The sequence below is a fragment of the Glycine soja genome, chromosome 17 (assembly GCF_004193775.1).
Source record: "Glycine soja cultivar W05 chromosome 17, ASM419377v2, whole genome shotgun sequence".
In the NCBI taxonomy this organism is placed as follows: domain Eukaryota; kingdom Viridiplantae; phylum Streptophyta; class Magnoliopsida; order Fabales; family Fabaceae; genus Glycine; species Glycine soja.
Genome location: NC_041018.1, coordinates 7,368,913 through 7,387,573, shown reverse-complemented (window position 1 = coordinate 7,387,573; position 18,661 = coordinate 7,368,913). Strand labels below are relative to the sequence as shown.

The following is an 18,661-nucleotide window of genomic DNA, read 5'->3' as shown; positions in this document are numbered from 1 at the left end:
AAAGGTGTTTTTTATCCAACAATAAAAAGGAAAAGATCATCTCCGGTGAAAAAAAATGATCAAGTGTAATAATTTTACTTATTTTTTTTAGGGTACACTTTTTATTCTTTTAAACTTTTAGTTTATAATAGAAACATATGACATTAATAAGATTTATTAAAGGGTATAATATCATGTTTTGGTAATACTATAAGAGAATATTCACTTTCCTAATTTTAAGATAAAGAGGGTTAACAATAGATTTTCATTGTTAATCAAAATTTATTAAAATATAAAATTATGTGTGAGACTCATTAAATAATAAGTGAAACTTATATTTTTTTTTATTTTCAATAATTTTCATTTGTTGCATGTAATGATTAAATATTTTCCTATGTCAAGGTGCAAATCAATACATAATTTTCTTTTTATATTATTTTTTAAAAATATTTATTAATTAACCCACACAATATTTAAAATATACGCTAATTAATAACTTTCATAATGGAATAATTCGCTCATTGCAGTATAAGGGAACAATTTTTGTCACTATGAGATTAATAGAATACAATGTATTTATTAGTTTTGCTTAAGGCTCAAACTAATATTACTTGAAAAAAATAGAGTCGAATTCCAATCAAATTAACTACATTGATAATCTAAAGAGGCATTTGTTGCATGATTTCATATTACATGCTAAAAATATAATGATGGGAATGATGTTTTGAAATATTTTAAGAAAACATTTATGATTAATAACTAAAAATCATTGGGAATTTTTAAATATTTTCTAAGAATTATACATGACAATGATACTAGATACTACATGGTGAGGATATATTACAGTTTTTACAATAAAACTTATCCCATTACATGAGAATCTAACTTTCTTATTCTTTCTTCACGAGAATAAAAAAAGTTTGTTGAATAAGGAAATGTGACTTTCTTAAAACTAAAATATACCTTTTTTTTTCTTTTTTATAACCGTCTAATATAAATATGAAAACAAATAATAATAAGTGAGCAGCTTTGAGACTAGAGGTGAAATTTAAGTTGAGTTAGTCAGATAACCACATGAAATGTAGTGTTTAGACTTATTTTTTTATTCTCAAATATAAGAAAAAAATATTTTCTTGTTGTTTAAGTATAAGAAAATTTTAAATAATTTTATCTTATTATACCTAAAATTCTTCCATTTAATTGAATGGTTAGCTTCACCAAATTCCAATAAATAGTAAGTTGGTAAAATAATTACTATTTTATAGTTGAAATTAAAAACGTATTCGATAAGAAGAAAACATGGATTTTGCATTGAAGCGGGTGCCTAAAACCAAAAACGTGGGCGTTTAAGTCCCCTAGTTTGATGGATGGGTCTACCTTAGCAATCTGAGATGGAGGTGGTGGAGCAGAGCAGAGGACAGGGGCCCACTGTGGAAAATAATAAAACGGGAGAAGAGAAGCGAAGCGAACAGCGGGCCCCTCTCCCGTGTTACGGTTTCTGATTGCGACGTGGTTAAATTCTAATGTTATTACGCGGAGGGCAATCTGGTCATTCCAGCCCTCACTTCCTAACAGACACACACAGCTCCCTCCCACTGTTAGCAGACAAGGAAGAAAGAAAGAAAAAAAAAACAGAAACAAACTCAAACTCCCACCCCATCATTTCTTTCACTTCTTTCCGTGTTCTTCTTTTTTGTCTTAAAACCGAACCATACAACACCCACTATCGGATGCGTTAGACAACAATGGAGGACTCCGAGGTTAACTCTTCTGTTCCGTTCCTTTTCAACTGCTTCTCCCGCCGCCAACCGCGGTTTTTTCTTTTTCTTTTTCTTTTTCTTTTTCTGTTGTTGTTGTTTTTGTTTTGTACGGGGTACATCATCGGTCCGGTTTCTTTTTCTCTGGGGGAATGGAGATGGGCTGTTTCTGATTTGTGGCGCGTTTGGTGTTTTGGGTTTTCATTCTGTGCTTTTGCGGTTTTGATCAGAAATTGACGGCGTTGAAGAAGGCCTACGCCGATATCATCCTGAACACGGCGAAGGAGGCGGCGGCGCGTATCATGGTGTCGGAGCGGAAAGCCACGCGCTTTCAGCAGGAACTTGTTTCCACTAAGGAAGAGGCGCTTCGGATGCTTCTCAGACTCAAACAAAAGTTCGATTCTAAGGTTTGACAATCACTGTCTCCAAAAGAGGTTTTTTTTTTTAAAAAAACTTATATCTTTTTGCCCCTTTTCGCTTCGTTTTTGCTTTTTCTTGGAGTTGTTGTGTGTTTGATTCATAGTTTATTACCCTACTTGTGCTTTGTGACGTTGGTTTCGTGTGTGTTCTTTCTTACCCAATTAAGAATGTTTTGAGATTCCCGTTTCACTGGGTTGGTTCAGATTGCTGGCTAATTGCTTGCATCATTATGTGGAGTTCAATGTAAAATTCTTTGCAAATGGGTGTGAGGGAAAAAAAAGAATTTTTCAGATAATGGAGATGGATTTATTTCTTTGTGGAGTACTTGAAATGCCTTACAATTGCTTAAATGTGGGTTGCCTTTGTAATGGTTATGCTTGAATGAAAGTATTATTCATGTTTAGCCTGTGATTCCATTGATATCGTCAGTGTTAGGCATTTTAAACATCGCTGGCCAAAGAGTTCTTCAGAATTGTCACGTTGTTGTCTTTTAAAGTTTTCAATTGTTGATTCTTACTGTGTTTTTCATCTTCGAAACAAAGGGTTGTTTAATTCTTGCTAAAAATTAAAAGGATTGACTATATTTTTTATGTGACATTTGTTGTGACCATTAAAGGAATGCAATCAATATACATTTGAGAAAGTATGTGATATATTTGTGACTTGGTGTCAGAGGGATCAACTGGCACTTCTGCAATTTCCTAACTCTCCAATTTACACGTACATCTGGTTTGAGAATGAAGCTGAGTTGTTTGTGACTGTAGGCAAAAGTTATTGCTGGATACTTTTCATGTTTGCATATTTTTGCATGCTAAACTTGTTTCATAGCTGCAGAATCATGTAAAGAGATATACATTGTATTATTGTTTCAGTTTTTTAGCCAAAATTCAACTCTTTTATAGCAAATGCAATATTGCAATTGCTTTTCAACCTTGGGAGATTTATTTATTTATTTTTTGATCAGCACCTTGGGAGATTACTACCGTTATGGCACATGTCACATGCTCACATGACAGTTATTAATATGCCACCCAAGCAATGGAGTGCTCTAAGTTAAATCATTTGTCTTGTCTCTTATCTCCTACTATGTCTGATTAATGGCAATCTTACAGGTCAGTGAAGCAGAGCTGACGTCATTGAATCAGCAGAAGAAGATTGAGGAGCTTGAAGCTCAGCTCCAGGAAGCTGAGGAAATAGTTAGAGATCTAAGGGCAGAGTTGAGAGAAACCCAGGCTGAGCTGGAGAATGTCACAAAACACCAAATGCATCCCCCAGTTGAACAAAACACAGGGGCTGAAATTGAAGCTCAGGAAATTTTTCTGCAAGAGAACAGACTTGATCCTTATGATGGATCTGTATATACTGCACCTGGTTTACAGTTTGAATCTGTCTCTATTTCTGACAATAGGAATCCAGTTGTAAATGGATCAAATGATAGCAGTAAGTTCTGTGGGTCACATGATCATACAAACAACTGCTACATTCATAATCCAGATTTTGCATCCATAGTCATTAGGAGGAAAGAGCCCAAGCTCTACAGAAATGGATGCACTCAGAGAATACATGCATTTGAAAGGAGCCTTTTTGATGGAAATATGTCTGTTTCAGGAAACTTAGATAATGTACAGAATGAAATGGTAGTCAGTGTACATGAAGAAGGTAAAGCAATGACTGTATCAACTAATGCCAAAGCTGATACTATTTCTGAAAAGGAGAAACCAGATGAACTTAAAGTGGTGAAAGCAGATGCTGACCTTGTCAAAGTTCCAGTTCAAAGAAAAAAGATAAAATTTGGGAAAAGGAACGCTATTAAATCTAGATTACATTCTAACCAGGTTAAGGAAACAAATAAAGAATCACATCTGTCTGGTGCCAAAGATTCTTCACTTGTATTGGATAATGATGACCCCTCAAGGGTAAGTTCTTCTATGACATGTGAAAATGAAGCTCAGAAGGATCTAATGTCTCCTTTTGCTGATGTACCGACGGACACAACTGCAACGAATGAGCAATCAGGACCTCATAGCAATACTGAAAATGGGGAAGTCTTTCTTAAAGCTTGCAGTATTTGGAACATAACTAAAGATGACAACGAACCGTTGGATAAATCAGATTTAACAAGACAAGAGAGTTTGTCTGCTGAAAGTGTGGAGGTTCCGGCTTGTAAAGATGTTGAGGCATCTAATGGGTCACTGGATAAAATGGATCCAAAAGTATCCAATTTAGATGAGAAGGTTTCTAATCGATCTACAGGTGATAAGTTTAAGTACACATTCTGTAGAAAGCGTAAGAAGGAGGCTGTTAGCTGTGATGATGTAGATTGCTCTCAAGATAATACCAGTTCAAAGAAAAAGTGTGGGGAGAAGCAAGATGGTCATGTGGAGCCTCAGAAATCTTGCACAATGACTGAATCATCTAGGGACAGCCGGCGGCTAGCACAAGTTGCTCGTCAGGTTGGTGATTTGCAAATGATTGTTTCGATCTTTCACTGTTTTGAGTATGCAATTATGCATGTTTCTCTTTGCCTATCCATGCATGTACAAACTGTGATTGTGTCTCAGTGTTAAATAAACTACTTCTCTTTTTCAAATGTGGGCATAGCTTTGTAGAAGTTTATGTTGTTAGTTGCTGACAAGGGTGATTGACTACCTTGAGTCTTGACTGATGTTTAGTAAATTTTTGGAATACCTAATTAGAAATGTACACATAGTTTCTATAAGTGGTAATTTTGTAAGACTCTTATCATACTCCTATGTTTGGTGAAGAAAATTCTTGAACTGATGATTGATGATTGTAACTTTATTCAAGTTCTTTTTGAACTACTGTTGAATTCTCTCCAGTTATTCCTCAAGTCCTTTCCCAGTTGCTCTCCCTGATATTCTCACACAATTGTCATCATTCCTTTCACTCCTAAAATAACTAAAACTTCTAATGAAAAAATTAAAATAAAACCCCCTTTTTTGTTTCACTCTTTCTTTATTTTATTAAACTGAAATCTGAACGGAGGAAAATTTAGTACATGGGCTTGGAGTAATTGATCAATTTCATCACGCAGAGTGAGACCCATGTTGTTGCTGCTGCTGTTTTGAGATTGATTTTGATGAAGTTGTAGTCTTTGTTGTTGTTGAAAGTGTTGGTATGATTTTGTGGTTCTGAAGTTTTAGTCTTTGTTGTTGTTGTTGAAAGTGTTGGTATGATTTTGTGCTTCAATTATTTTGATTCGGTATGATTTTGTTGTTCATTTCTTCTGATTTGGTAGATTTTTTGGTTCAGAATGTTTTCTTTTGACATGAATTCTGGTTTAGGAGAATCTGGTGCTTGGTTTCAGTAGTAACTTGAAGAGAATGGGGTGGGGATACAAGGGGTTTAGTTGAGGAAGATGATGGCATTTTGGACAAAAATTTTCATTAAAAATCATGTGCAACTCAGGTGACACATCTCTACTAATGTTCCTAATGCCATTTATGTTTAAGGGGAGGTCGGTGTAACGAATGCTAAAAAATTAAGGGGTTTTCTTTATGGTTCAAAAATGGAAGGGTATCAGGTGTAATAAGTGTAAACCTCAAGGGAGGCCCGTACAATTTACTCTATAATGTATTATGTTCTTAAGCTGACCTTGGTATCTTGCTCTTCATTATTTGTTAGTGAAGATCAGGTTTTCCCCATGGGTTTCTAGTTCTTGTGTTAATTTTATAGGTTTTGATACCAATAGAGACACTAAATGGCTTTAGCTTTATTCTCTATTTACAGTTGTTTTGTGTATATGGTTGGAAAGAAATTCTAGAGTAGTTCTCTATGGTATTGCCGCTCAAGTTCATTTTTGAACCGAGTAGTTCACTTAGCCTCTTTGTGTTGTTCTGCTAGTGAACTTTTCAGGAGGTATCTTTGGTAGATTTACAGAGATAGGCATGCTGTGTTTCATACTTACATGTATATCGTGTTCTTAATCACTTTGTGTTTCCCCCGTTTCATTCTTTGTTTAGTTTTTAAGGACTTCTTATCCTCTAGCATTTGTATCTCTCCTTTTTGTATATTACAAAAATAATCTGTACACCATTTTGCTTTAAATTCCTAGAATTGTTTAATGCTAGCAATGATTTGGGTTCATTCTATGTTTCTAGCAATCTCTTCATTTTTTATTATTACTTTTGTGTGAAGTATGGACCTCCAAATGCACTAACCTTTATAGTTAAAGTAGTCGTAGATTCTCCATAGTAGCAGTGAAATTTCCACTTTACGTATTTTTGCATTTTCTTCCCCAAAATGACCTTTGGCACTTGGTTCTACATTATATTCCCATATAATTGCAATTAAAATAGAAACCCTGCTATCAGGCTGGAGATTGTTATTGTTTGTGTTAATCATTCTGGTAGCAAACTTCCATATCAAATATCAAATACTTTCCTCTGGTTCTGACATCTGATTGTTGTGATTTTTATGATGGGTCCCGTATTTTGTGGAAGCAAGCTTCTTATTGACTTTGAATTAAGTTCATCTAACTACTAAAGTGTGAATTGGTAAATAAACGGAATAACAAACATAAACATATTTGAACTGTGTATTTTTATATATTGGAAATGCACTTGTTTTGAGCTATAGTGTGTGTTTGGTTTCACATTAGAGAATTGTTTTCAAGTCCATAATTGACTTTAGATAAATTTTTACCTGCATGGTTGGTTCCGTGTTTTCACTTTAAACTTGCATTAATTATGTGAAATTCAGAAGCTTCTCTATGTAGCTTCAGGTTGGACGTGGATATACATGAGTCTTCAAATGAAAACCAAACACACACTACATGTTTGGTTTCACATTTGACTAGATTTCATAATTGATTTTGGACCCAAAATTGATTTTGAGTTGAAACAACTTTGAGTAGTTTTTGCGTTGGGTAAAAAAAATTATACTAAGTTTTACTCTTAACTTGAGTTTATAATAAAACACCCAAACATCACTTTAAAATCAATTTCAACCAAAATTAATTTTATTAATGCCCATCCAAACATGCACTAAATGGTATCACAAAACAAGCTTTGCTTGCTAGTACTAGAAAGATGTTTGCCATCTAAAAAACTATAGGGATGAAGCTAACACATTTCTTCAATTTGATTGGCAGCTCATATCTTTGTCTGAGAAGAAATGGTGGCAGTAGATCCATCTATTACTGTGATGAGTTGGTAAGAGACTCAAAGCACAGCCCAATGCGCTATTGTTTCCGGAGGTGGAGTTTTTCAAGGATGCTTTACGTTGATAGAACTGTGGAAGGAATGTGTTAATAGTAAATTATCACTATAACTATAATATATATCAACTTTTCTTTCATCCTTAGCTTATAAATTTCCAGCATTATATTATATATACTATTGCTACCCTTTTTCTGGGGGTCTTGTTTGCAATACAAATTTTGCTGATGATAGTATTTTATATTATTGCTTGCTTTCTAATTATTTTGCCTTACAAGAGTAGGTGCCCTTTCATTTTCCTTTTTTCTTTGTTTGGCTATTTTGCTTTATAAGTAGTACTGTACAATGAGGCTGTGTTTTGCTGACCGTTGCTTATAACCAGCGAATCAATAACAAGGCAGAGAACGGGGTCTGAAATATTTACTCGAGTAGGGTGAGGTTTCAGCAGGTTTGAATCCTGTTCATTTTCTGTTTTTATTTTTTATGAAAGGATTGTGATAATGACACCCGTGAGTAAAAATAGAAAAGAATCCAGTATCTCCTGTAAAATTGTAGACTCTTGCACGTAAAGTTCAAGCTTTTGAAATACATCGAGTTAGCTTTTGATCTTGTGATTACCAGACAATTTAATCTTTAAAATTACCACAAAAAAAAGTCATTTTATTTTCTAAAGTTATTAAATGTTGATCATTTTAATCTTTATTTTTGTAATTTAGGTATGAAACATCAATAGCTACGATGATGTTAATTTTAAATAATACATTTGTAATTAGAAAATTAAATTAATCAGTACTCATAGTCATAAAGACCAACCTAGTGTATTATTTGAACAATTTATACTACTTTCCCTTGATTCCAATTTATTCATTTTATTTTATAATGCTTTGTATGGATTAGGAGTGAAATATGAAAGAAAGAAATAGGAAAAAAAAAAGTAGAAATAAGAGAAATAGAATAGAAAAAATGTGTTATTTGAATCATAGTTGCATCTTGGATAGCGAAATGTAACTACTAACTCTGGAAATTCTATAGTGGGATGACTATTGTTTTAAATATTAACATCATAAGTTTACACACACAATCAACACCAATCTAGGAACAATAACAACATGATATGAAGTCAAAATGAAAAATGATGGCAAAATTAATAAAAAGAAGAACATAACAATTGTATAAAAAAACAGGAAAATGTGAATTGGGAATTCCATAAGAAAAAACAGAAAAGGAATAGAAAATAGTTAAGTGTAAAGGAATAGAGGTAAAAAAAAACACACAAATGTAACTTTCTGTAGAATACTTTATCCAAAAAAACTCAGACAACCGTGTTTAAGGGGGTACAGATAGGATTTATGACTTGGATGGATAAAGTAAGAAAAGAAATGAAAAAAAAATATTTGAATGAGTGAAAAAAACTATACAAAATATTTTTTCACTACATTCTTTTTCTTAATATAAAATTATCCATTTATTTATTATTATTATTATGATATAAAAACATTTAACTTCAAACAAAAATAAAAACATTTGAATTTCAGTGAAATAAGAAAAAGATTGCTAACCAAACATAGTAAGAGATAGGAAGAAAAGAAATGTAAGTGATTTAACGTGACAAGAAGAGAATATAAAGAATAATAACAGGTATTATAGGTGTTTTTACTACTTAACATTTAGAAAGGAAACTATTTTCCCGTAAATAAAAAAAAGGAAGGAACCTATTTCCTTCTAGGTCTTATGGTAAATTTCCCATTTTCTTTTCCTCTGAGACGTAAACAAATAAAAAAGTTAGAGTTTAATGTTTATGCATTGATAATATAAAATTGATGGTGTAAATCAATTTTATACCGTCATTTAATCATAAATTATGGTTTGAATTTTTTTAAGATAATTATTTTAAAAATTAATAATCAATTTATTATATATTGTGAGTTGTGATTGAAAAATTTTGTAAAACTTTTATATTGATAGTATAACATTTTTTAAAAACTTTTTATACCAGTGCATAACCTGTTATTTTTATACTATTTCTTTTCATCTTAATTCTATTTAAACAAAGTGTCCGAAGTGTAAAGAAAAAGGGGCCTCATTAAAATAAGCCCATGGAACCCATGACTAGCAAATCTAAAATCTCTGTGGGACTTTGATCATTGTAGTTGTACTCCCTTTCGGCTTACTTCGTTTTTAAGTTAGCTGCTAATCTCTTGCAACGATTTGGGATGACTTTTATCAGTTTATGGATAGAAGATTCGTTAGTAAACTAAACATAAAAAGAAAATGCTGTTAAACACTTGATCACTTGTGCAGTTGTTTGTGGTGGAGCGGTTTTGTCTGCAGTTTTTCTTTTCTGTTTTAATTTTCAACTATATAAATGCTTAACTTTTGTTTTTTTCTTCTTTTATTACCAATCTAATCATTTTAATTCAAATATTTTATTTTTTCTTTTTCATCTATATCAAAGAACTTCATTTTCTACTCTCTTATGTTTTTTTCATTCATCATACTTTTATTCCTTCTCATTTATGTATACCAAGTTATATTCGACAAAATTAATTAAAAATTAAAAATTTTTAATTTAACTTATTAAAATCAAAAGTATTTGATAAAATTAATTATTAAAGTAGTTGAAAAATAAAAAATAAAAATTTAAAAAGATAAAAAAGAAATTAAATAAATATTTTAATGAAAAAAAGAAAAATATTAAAAACTAAAAGTTAAAAGCTAGGAAAGTAATATTTTTAAAACGCTCAAATCTATTTAAAAAAATTTATTTACTGAATAGTTAAACAAGTTTTCAACTAATAAAAAAATTAAAAATTAACTAAAATAACTTATTGAATATAATCTAAACACAATATTAAGGAATCAAAAGAGGAAATATTTTATTGATAATCATATTAAAACATATTTAAAATCACAAAAAGATGCATTTTGATACATTTCAATATAAAAAATATATTATTTTAATTTCTTAATCAATATCTCTAAATCACTCATTAACATTTACCTATTTTTATTAAGGTTTGAATATAACTTTAGTGTCTCTATTTCACATAAAGATATTTAATTTTCTTATTTTAAAAAATTAACAAATTTTAGTTTAATCATCCATTTTCCTATATTTATTTCTCTTGTCATATATTTTAGTTAATTAATTTTTTTATGATATGTTAGATATATTCTTTAATTGGACTAAAAAATAAATAAAACGTAAGTAATATTAAGAATTAAACGAAAAATTATGAATTTTTAAAAATATGATAATTAAATATATTTATTTTAAAATAAAAAACTAATTAAAATTGTAAATTAAGAAAAATAGAAGAATCAAATTATATTTGAGTATTGTTAAACGTCGTGATCTGTCTGAGATGAATTTGTATTATTATATTTTTTCAAAAAATATTTTAGGGTATAGAAATAAGCAGAAAATAGAATAGAGGGGGAAGTGCGGAAACCCTAGTGGTAGTGGAGTTGGGTGAGTATGGGAATAGCAGGTAGGGTTGGGGATTATGCTTTCAAGGCATTCATCGCCACCCTCGGTATATTTTTTTATCCAACGCAATAGTTACCTAAAGTTGTTTGTTTCAGCTCGGAATCAATTGTAGACTAAAAATTTATGTAAAGTCAATTTTGAACTCAAAGTCAATTCTCGAACTAGCATCGCGTTGTGTTCGCTGTTTTATGCAATTCCTGTTTATTCAACTTCTAAAACGCATTTTGTAGCCTTTTGAGAATATGGTGGCGCATAAATTATCTGTTGCTTCGTATTGTACAATGTTGTTATATATTCAAATTAATCGTTAATCCATATTTTTTACATTTGTCTCTGCAATGCATTGTGTAATGATTGTTTTGGTAGAAACCTTGAATATCGTGTGAAGTCTGCGCTATTTTGCTTGGTTTGGATGTGTTATTTTCAAATATTGGCATTGGCAAACTGCAGAATAATGTCTGTGTTGGATTGATATTATTGATTTTGTTATGATGTCTTTTTGTTGGCATTGGCTAAGTGTAGCATAATGCATTGTGTTGTATTTATATTATCATATTATGGATTTTGTTATGATGCCTTGATCTTACTGTTAAATGTACTTGAGCAGAGATATCTTTACGACTTCACCTAATGTTTGGTCACTTTGGTGCTTTTGTGCAGAAATTCGACAAACAGGATACTGATGAGCAAGCACCATGACTTGATCTCGTAAGCCCACCATCTTAAACAAATCATGTTGTGTAGAAATATAATGTGAGTTTCTTTCCTACAATTTTTCACTTGATTGGCCAATAATTGAATGGCAAATCATGAGTAATAACTTACTTAATTAACATAAGTAGATAGTGGTTTTTGATACATTGTACTTATACATTATTATTTGTTTACGTGTTATAATTTGTACTTCATGGAATCTACTTCTGGTCATATAGCATACGATGGTAGACAATGGAGTTATATTGAGTAGGGGGTGTCAATCACCTTAGTTATTGGTGAATTATTTGAGTTTAGCTCATTAATACCTCATTATGAACAAATAAACTGCAGCTTTTAATTGGGTTTTTGAAGTTGTATTTTTATTCATTGTATTTACTTAAAAATTATATTTAGTTTTTATAATCATCTAAGGTATATCTTAGTTTCTAAGAGTTGTATTCTAAATGGATAATTTCAAATTTTCTTCTAAGAAATTTTCTATTTTCACTATGAAAGATTTCATTTCAAATCTTAAGCTATTTTAATGAATACAAAATTATGTTTTATTGCAATTTTACTTTACATTTTAGCATGAAGATATTTGTCAAATACTAAATCAATAAACAAAATTTTATTTACTGAAAAAATCAGTAGAGAGCTAACTTGAAGTTTGAGTCAAATTCAATTTTTCAAGTTTTGAAATTTTTAGCTAAATTATTTAAACTTTAATTTGGTTCAGTTAAATAATTGAGTCGAATTTGAGTATTTCTTTTACCAGTCAAGCTTGAATAAGTGTCTCGCTTGATTTATTAAGGGTGTGTTTTGAAGAGGTTATGACTAACACTTGTGAAAGTGTTTAGGAGAGTTTAACAAAATAGCTTATGATATATCCGTAAGCTGTTTTTAGCTTATTTTAACAAGTTATCCAAGATAAGGGTAAATAAAATTTACAGCTTATATAAAACTAGTTTAACGTAAATTCTTTTTCAATTATAGAAACAACTTTATCCATAGATATTTATACGATAAAGCTTATTTAACAAAGCTTAATTAAAACTCAACACACTAGTATTAAGAATGTTGAACGGCTATTTTGCAGTCTAGTTTATTGGAGATGAAAAAAAAAAGTTGTCTTTCTTGTTAAGCTCTTGTGATTTTTCTCTCATGGACTTGTTGAGTTAAATTTTTTGGACAAAATTTACGTCAAGTTTTTTACATTTTTACCATCAACTTTAATGATTGTATGAAGACACATTTTTTGTTCAAAATTGTTACGTATATTGAGTGTAAGTTATTTATTATTGAAAAAAAATCTATATGTCATTATTTGAATGGAGGATTTGATAGTATGGATACAAGGAACTTGATTTAAGTTTTGTCCAAACTTTTTTCTCCTTGTAAGTTTAATTTGTATTATGAGCCGTTTCTGGGATTGACTATAATCACCGTTTATCTATTCGGGCTGTAATAGTTTTTCGTGGCAGCATTTAAATTTCAAATATTTGTTTATGCATTTTGTCAAACATACGGGTTGTAAAAATCTGTTATGACTTATATAAGTTTTTTTAATTAAATAATCACTTCTTTTTAAAAATAATCATTTTTTATGTGCTTGTTATAGCTTCTCATAAATTTAATTACTTTAAAATAAAATGATTATTTCTTATTGTAAACAACATAACTTTTGGCTTTTTTAAAATCTCCAAAAATATAATAATTAAATTATTTTATACCAGAATTACTTAAACAAAATTTGTATGGCGTGAACTCTCGATTTTTTTTTTCTTTTTTTCTTTTCATTTTGATATTTAAGCATATTTATTCTATTTTTCTTTTTAAGTTTAAAAATTTAAGCAATATGTGTCACCTATTTAAATGTCAAAATCATAAAAAATGCAATATATAGTCAATTATGTTTCTGGGAGCACATCATAGGATAAAGTGTGAAATTATAACAGTTTACTAAAATATTAGAGCAGTTAAGACTGGGATTACAAGATTGAGACTTTACTAAGTTTCTGCATAATCACCCCATCATCTTTTGAAAAGTAGTTGTTTCTTTCTAGCCCAAATATTTTTTAGCTGTAGAACAATTGGAAATATTCAAGCTAAGAGGCGCAACCAGGGAGTAACTAAAACTATGTAAGAAGTGTGGAAAGGGTCATGTCGTCGGGATGGTTAGAAATATTATCTTGTTCCTGCCGCTGGAGCAAGGATCATCTTCATCAGGTAGAGTAGAAGAAACAACCTTCAACATTTGCATCGTATCACTTGTTCCTGCCTTGATATTCAATTCCATTGAATCCATCATGGAAGCACCATCCTCATCATCTTCTAATAGAAGAGTTGATGTTCATCTCGTTGTATAAGACGATACACACGCACATTTGCTTGGAGTTTGGATTCAGATTGATTTCTCTTTCTTTTTTATTTTTTATTTTTCTCGCAGAAGCTTGAAATTTGTAAGCACGTTTGTTTAATCATGATAGGGTATGGATTGGTTGTTATCTCCTAGCCCAACGCCCCTTAGTATGGTTGTTTCATGACTCATGAATGAAAAGGGGGAAAAATTACTTTTCCTATTTATAAAAGTTAATATATGTGTTTTCTATTTAAATATTTTTGAGATAAATAGCAAATACATTTATGAAATTACCTTTTCAAGTTAAGTCTTATTCAACTTAAAGTTTAAATCCATGCTAATTTTGTTTTAAAAAGTTCACGAGACTATACACCTTTACAGCATTTTTAGCATAACATGTAGAAATATTTGCCAATTAGTAATATTTCTATTATTTTAAAAGATAGTAATATTTTAAAAATACTTAAAAGTGTCAAATTATTAATTAGTAAAGTGAAAGTATTCTTTTTGCCAAAGTTTAATCTTTAAATAAGTAGAATAATGTAGTAGTCCAACAATGGAAGCGACAACCTAGAAAGCGCCGTATGGGGGTTCGCACATGACCAGAAGCTATTGGATCCTTTCCCTTCGAAATATTTTAGAGGCCTAATCTTGACTTAGCGGAAAAGAAGCTAAACAAAATGCACAACAGAGAGCACGGGAAGAATAATAGACCAAAAGCATTGTTATCCAATGATGAAATGCCGATAGTGCATCATGCCACTGTAGAACCTTTAACCATAACTCGAATACATTATACAACGCAATACTTAATCATAAAATAAAAAAATAAGCAGCCTGTCACTCCACTGTTCATATACAAATTCACCCTTATTTTAAAATAGTGTGGTATTTAGTCGCGAACTCACTCCAATGTGCTGTTCTTGCCCAAGATTTATCAATGAATATTCCAATGAAGTTCTGCACTGCGACGTAGAAATGTATGGTCTAGCTCGCTTCATGCCTTTTTCACTTGGAACATGACTAAATAGAAATGTTTTCGAGTGGCACAACAAATTTATATATTCTGATTGAATCGTAATCCCCATCAAGGGGGGTCCTTCCACCAAAGCTGATTGAGAATCAAAAGATCAAATTTGCATTCTAGATTGTGCAGCACATCTGCTAAAAATTAAGAAATACGGGAATTAGAAAGTTAGAGTGGCATCAATTGGTATCATTAATCTAAAATTGCATGCCTTATCTAGAGGCATTTAGAAAGTTAACCTGCTTTTAAGATTTAAGCTATCTCCAATGTCGCAAAATTCCTCGAATTCGTATGAATCTCTGCAAGCGGATTAGTGATGAAGCCTCCGTCAGGCCTAAATCTGTGGTTTGTCAACTTAGTTTCAGCATTCCTATTGGGTGGGTAGTTCATGGCAGCAAGTGATGGGGTGCCACCTGATCTAGAGAATCGCACGATTGAATCCCGGCCATGTGTTTTCCTCCGGAATTTGGAGCTCAAAAATTCTGCTCCAGGTAGCATGCAACATGCGTTACCCTGAGCATCAGATTTAGTCATCCTTCCACTTGATATAGCCAAATCATAAGAGATCTCATCCAATGCCAACTCAAGGCCATGCACACGAGTCTCTAAAGAACGCATTCCATTTTGTGAGCTTCCCATGAATTTCTGTCATAATATGGAGAAGCATGTTGGAGATGTTTGTCATTAAAGAATTGGCACAAATGCTACTTTGACATAAAAAGAGAGGAAAATGATTAAGTTTGAACACTAACAGTATTAACCAACCTTCCTTCCAGCAACTAGCAGAATTAAGCGGCACAGATAAAAGAATCGATTGAGGGAACTTAGTGTTAAGTTAAGCATTAGGAACAAACCTGTAGAAGATCGAGTAGACTTGACTGCTGCTTCTCAATCTGATGTAACTGATCACGGATCAGCGATAAATCTTCACTCTCTTTGTCATTCCTTTGGAGATCTTTAGAGACAATACTGACAGGAACTGAGTCTTGACTCTCATCTTCATGATATGGAACCACACGAGATCCAGCTTTGGACCCACCATACTTTTGCATTTTATCCTCAGAACTTTTAGTTAGCAGTACCCGTTTCATTTCTGACTTTGAAACTCTGCTTTTATCCATTTTGCTCCTATCCAAAACAATTCCATCCCTCTCCTGAAGATCTCCCTGATCAGCCATAGCAATTGGAGCATCCCAATTCATATGGTTTAATTTCCGTGAAACAAACAATCTTCTCTTGTTACTACTTGAAGCACTCGAATTCTTAGCATTGCTAGCAGAAGAACTATCTGCTGGACTGAATCTGCTGAAAGGAGTAGATTTCCTCCGCAAATTGGCCATCATTGAACGAGGACTACATGAATTGTGAGAGACTTGGGGATAGCGCCCATCACTTGCATTCTCTGAAGCCAAAAACACAAATCCAGAAAGAAAACAGTTATGAAAAACAATCAAAGACAATTCAACATAACAAATTAATCATGTTTGGTTCCACATCCCAAATGTGACATTGGCAAATTGCCAAATGACTACCCAAATAATTGCATGTTTGGTTCCACATCCCAAATGTGATTTTTCACTGTCGAGAAGCCAATAGTCATAGCAGCTTTCACATCTGAGATGTGATTTCTTATTTATCAACAACTAGTAAAATACGCACTAAATTATAGCTGACAAAAATTCTGAATTCATCTAAAATCGATATTCGATCAACAGCAGATTGAACATCACCTATTTTCCCTTACCCTTGCTTTACTTAATCATGCTTTCTATTTTAAGCCACGACAGTGAAGATAACACGATCAGTATTCCATTACTGTAAAGAAATCTGACACTTACCCACATTCTCTGATAAAAAACTAAACCACAAAAACTGGCAAAATCAAATAAATACCTTTGGAAGAAGATTGCGATTTAGGAGGTGGCGAAACTTCATCCGAAACATCAGGAATCTGCTTCCACGCTTCCAACATCTGATTCATAACGTCCCGAACTAATTTCACCTAAACAAAACATCACGCACTCTCAATTCACTTTTGAATTACCATAAATAAACATCACCGCAAAAAATTAAAAAAAACAAATATCTTAAGAATTTACACAAACCTTATCAAACCGTCGATTCTCGAAAACTCTAACACACTCAGCCTTGAACTCCGATAAGAAATCCCTCTCCACGTCGGCAACCACCACGAGCGTCTCCGCCGCGGCCTTACGCGTCGCCCAGTCATCGCTGCTCAACGCTTCCACCAAGCACGGAACCAAACTATTCAGCGGCACGTGGCCGGAAGCGCCGCCGGCGGCGACGACGCTTCCGACAAGCGTCAACAGCGCGGGCTTCGCCTTGAAACCGTCGCGCTTTAGAAGCTTCTCGAACCTCGGCAGGAGCTTCGCCAGCCTAGCCGGGTCCGGATCCGGAGCTCCGTCGATCGCGGCGGCGAGGCACATCGCCGCGCTGGCCTGCGCGTTCTGGTCCTGCTCTGTGAAAAGCGCCTCCGCCAACGGCTTCAGAAACGCATTCAGCGGCGGCTTGCTGACGTGGCGTGACAATGCCGCAATGGAATTCACGCACGCCGATCGGACCGACGAGTCCGCATCGCGGAGCCTTCGCACGACGCTGCCGAGGATCTTTGGCAGGTACGGCGCGAGCATGTTGCCGTGCGTCTCCGCGAGGAACCCTAGGAGCTGAACGCATTGCTTGCGCACCGGTGGCTTGTCGGAGTCGTCGGTGGAGTACATGCACGAGAGGAACATCGGCAAGGTGGCTCCGTCGAGGTTTCGAGCGATTGACTCGAGCTCCGCAGCGGCGAGAGACTGCGTGTCGCGGTCGGAGAGTTTGGTTAGGCATCTGAAGACTCTCTGCTTTAAGCTCTGCGGTGTCGACGACATTGTGGTTAATGTGATGGTTCCGGCGAAGGATCGGTTACTGTTGCGGTGGTGGAGCCGGTGGAATCCCCGGCAACATCGCCGGTGATTTTAGTTCGTTTGGCTTGGGAGTGGGAATGGGAGGAACAAACGGTTTTATCAATGTTCAGTTGCGGAGAGTGAAAGTGAAGGTGAAGACAGAAACGGCGTGTCGTTTTCTGGTTATTTAAGCGAGAACTGCTGAACTACGGTGTCGTTTAGTTAATCGTAACGGGGTTTGGTTTTGGGAAGAATTTTTTTGGTTTTTTTTTAAAATTTCTTTTATTAAGTTCTCCATTTTTTCACTCTACTCAAGAGCTGGTCGGGTTTGTTTGTTTGTTTCCATGGTGCTGACTTCTGATTTCTAAATAAGATAACGAATGCGACGTAACTGGAAATTCCTAATTTGTTGGTTAAGTGATGATATTAAAATTAATAATAAGATCCCTGGTCATATTTCATATGGGACTCCATTACTTTTTATAAAGATAAAAAAAGTCTATTTTTTTTTACAGAATATTCACTAATTTTAGTAATAGTTAGTTCTGATAAGAAGCTTAATTGTTATTTTTAGTAAAATCTTTTTTCCATTCATTCATGTTTTTTTCATAAAGTTTATGAATCTAATTTTGTTTCATCTAACATGTTAATAAATTAAGTGAGATTTTAAGTTGACATAGTTTTATAAGTGCAAGTTTGGTTGATGAAATTGAAAATGTCGACCTTCTTAATTAATTGTCTTTTTTTTTCTTCAAATTTTAACTCGTAATATTAAGAGTTTTTCCTTCCTTTATTAATTAATTTGAATTTGAACATACTTATCAGGCTGAATCTTACTTGTTTCATT

At 33.0% G+C, this 18,661-nt stretch overlaps 2 protein-coding genes and 1 long non-coding RNA gene across 5 annotated transcripts; 2 read left to right on the top strand and 1 right to left on the bottom strand.

Annotated features, from left to right (window-relative positions):
- The first annotated feature begins 1,467 nt into the window (after positions 1–1,467).
- On the top strand, positions 1,468–7,597 carry LOC114391838. Of its 2 annotated transcripts, none has more exons than XM_028352823.1 (4): positions 1,468–1,792; positions 1,967–2,143; positions 3,269–4,609; positions 7,270–7,597. In XM_028352823.1, exons 2-4 carry the CDS (start codon positions 2,039–2,041, stop codon positions 7,303–7,305), a joined length of 1,482 nt encoding a protein of 493 aa, XP_028208624.1. In that variant the 5' UTR covers positions 1,468–1,792; positions 1,967–2,038; the 3' UTR covers positions 7,306–7,597. The 2 variants fall into 2 exon arrangements, with proteins under 2 accessions (XP_028208624.1, XP_028208623.1); XM_028352822.1 differs by having other exon boundaries at positions 1,471–1,739.
- Positions 7,598–10,753: 3,156 nt separating this feature from the next.
- On the top strand, positions 10,754–11,739 carry LOC114392185. Its single transcript, XR_003662257.1, has 2 exons — positions 10,754–10,872; positions 11,487–11,739. It is a non-coding gene; the product is annotated as an uncharacterized LOC114392185 (long non-coding RNA).
- A 2,851-nt stretch (positions 11,740–14,590) lies between these two features.
- On the bottom strand, positions 14,591–18,014 carry LOC114393898 (TORTIFOLIA1-like protein 3). Of its 2 annotated transcripts, none has more exons than XM_028355384.1 (5): positions 17,017–18,014; positions 16,805–16,913; positions 15,766–16,313; positions 15,151–15,556; positions 14,591–15,048 (listed from the first exon to the last, which is right to left on the bottom strand). In XM_028355384.1, exons 1-4 carry the CDS (start codon positions 17,797–17,799, stop codon positions 15,164–15,166), a joined length of 1,833 nt encoding a protein of 610 aa, XP_028211185.1. In that variant the 5' UTR covers positions 17,800–18,014; the 3' UTR covers positions 14,591–15,048; positions 15,151–15,163. The 2 variants fall into 2 exon arrangements, with proteins under 2 accessions (XP_028211185.1, XP_028211184.1); XM_028355383.1 differs by having other exon boundaries at positions 14,591–15,045; positions 17,017–18,009.
- Between the last annotated feature and the right edge of the window lie 647 nt (positions 18,015–18,661).

Excerpts from the sequence above, each read along its gene's own strand:
- LOC114391838 (XM_028352822.1), top strand. Across the intron at positions 2,144-3,268 it reads AACAAAAGTTCGATTCTAAG|GTCAGTGAAGCAGAGCTGAC; the intron begins GTTTGACAATCA and ends GCAATCTTACAG. Across the intron at positions 4,610-7,269 it reads TAGCACAAGTTGCTCGTCAG|CTCATATCTTTGTCTGAGAA; the intron begins GTTGGTGATTTG and ends TTTGATTGGCAG.
- LOC114393898 (XM_028355384.1), bottom strand. The coding sequence starts at position 17,799 with ATGTCGTCGACACCGCAGAGCTTAAAGCAGAGAGTCTTCAGATGCCTA. Across the intron at positions 16,914-17,016 it reads AGAATCGACGGTTTGATAAG|GTGAAATTAGTTCGGGACGT; the intron begins GTTTGTGTAAAT and ends TGTTTTGTTTAG. Across the intron at positions 16,314-16,804 it reads ATCGCAATCTTCTTCCAAAG|AGAATGCAAGTGATGGGCGC; the intron begins GTATTTATTTGA and ends TTTTGGCTTCAG.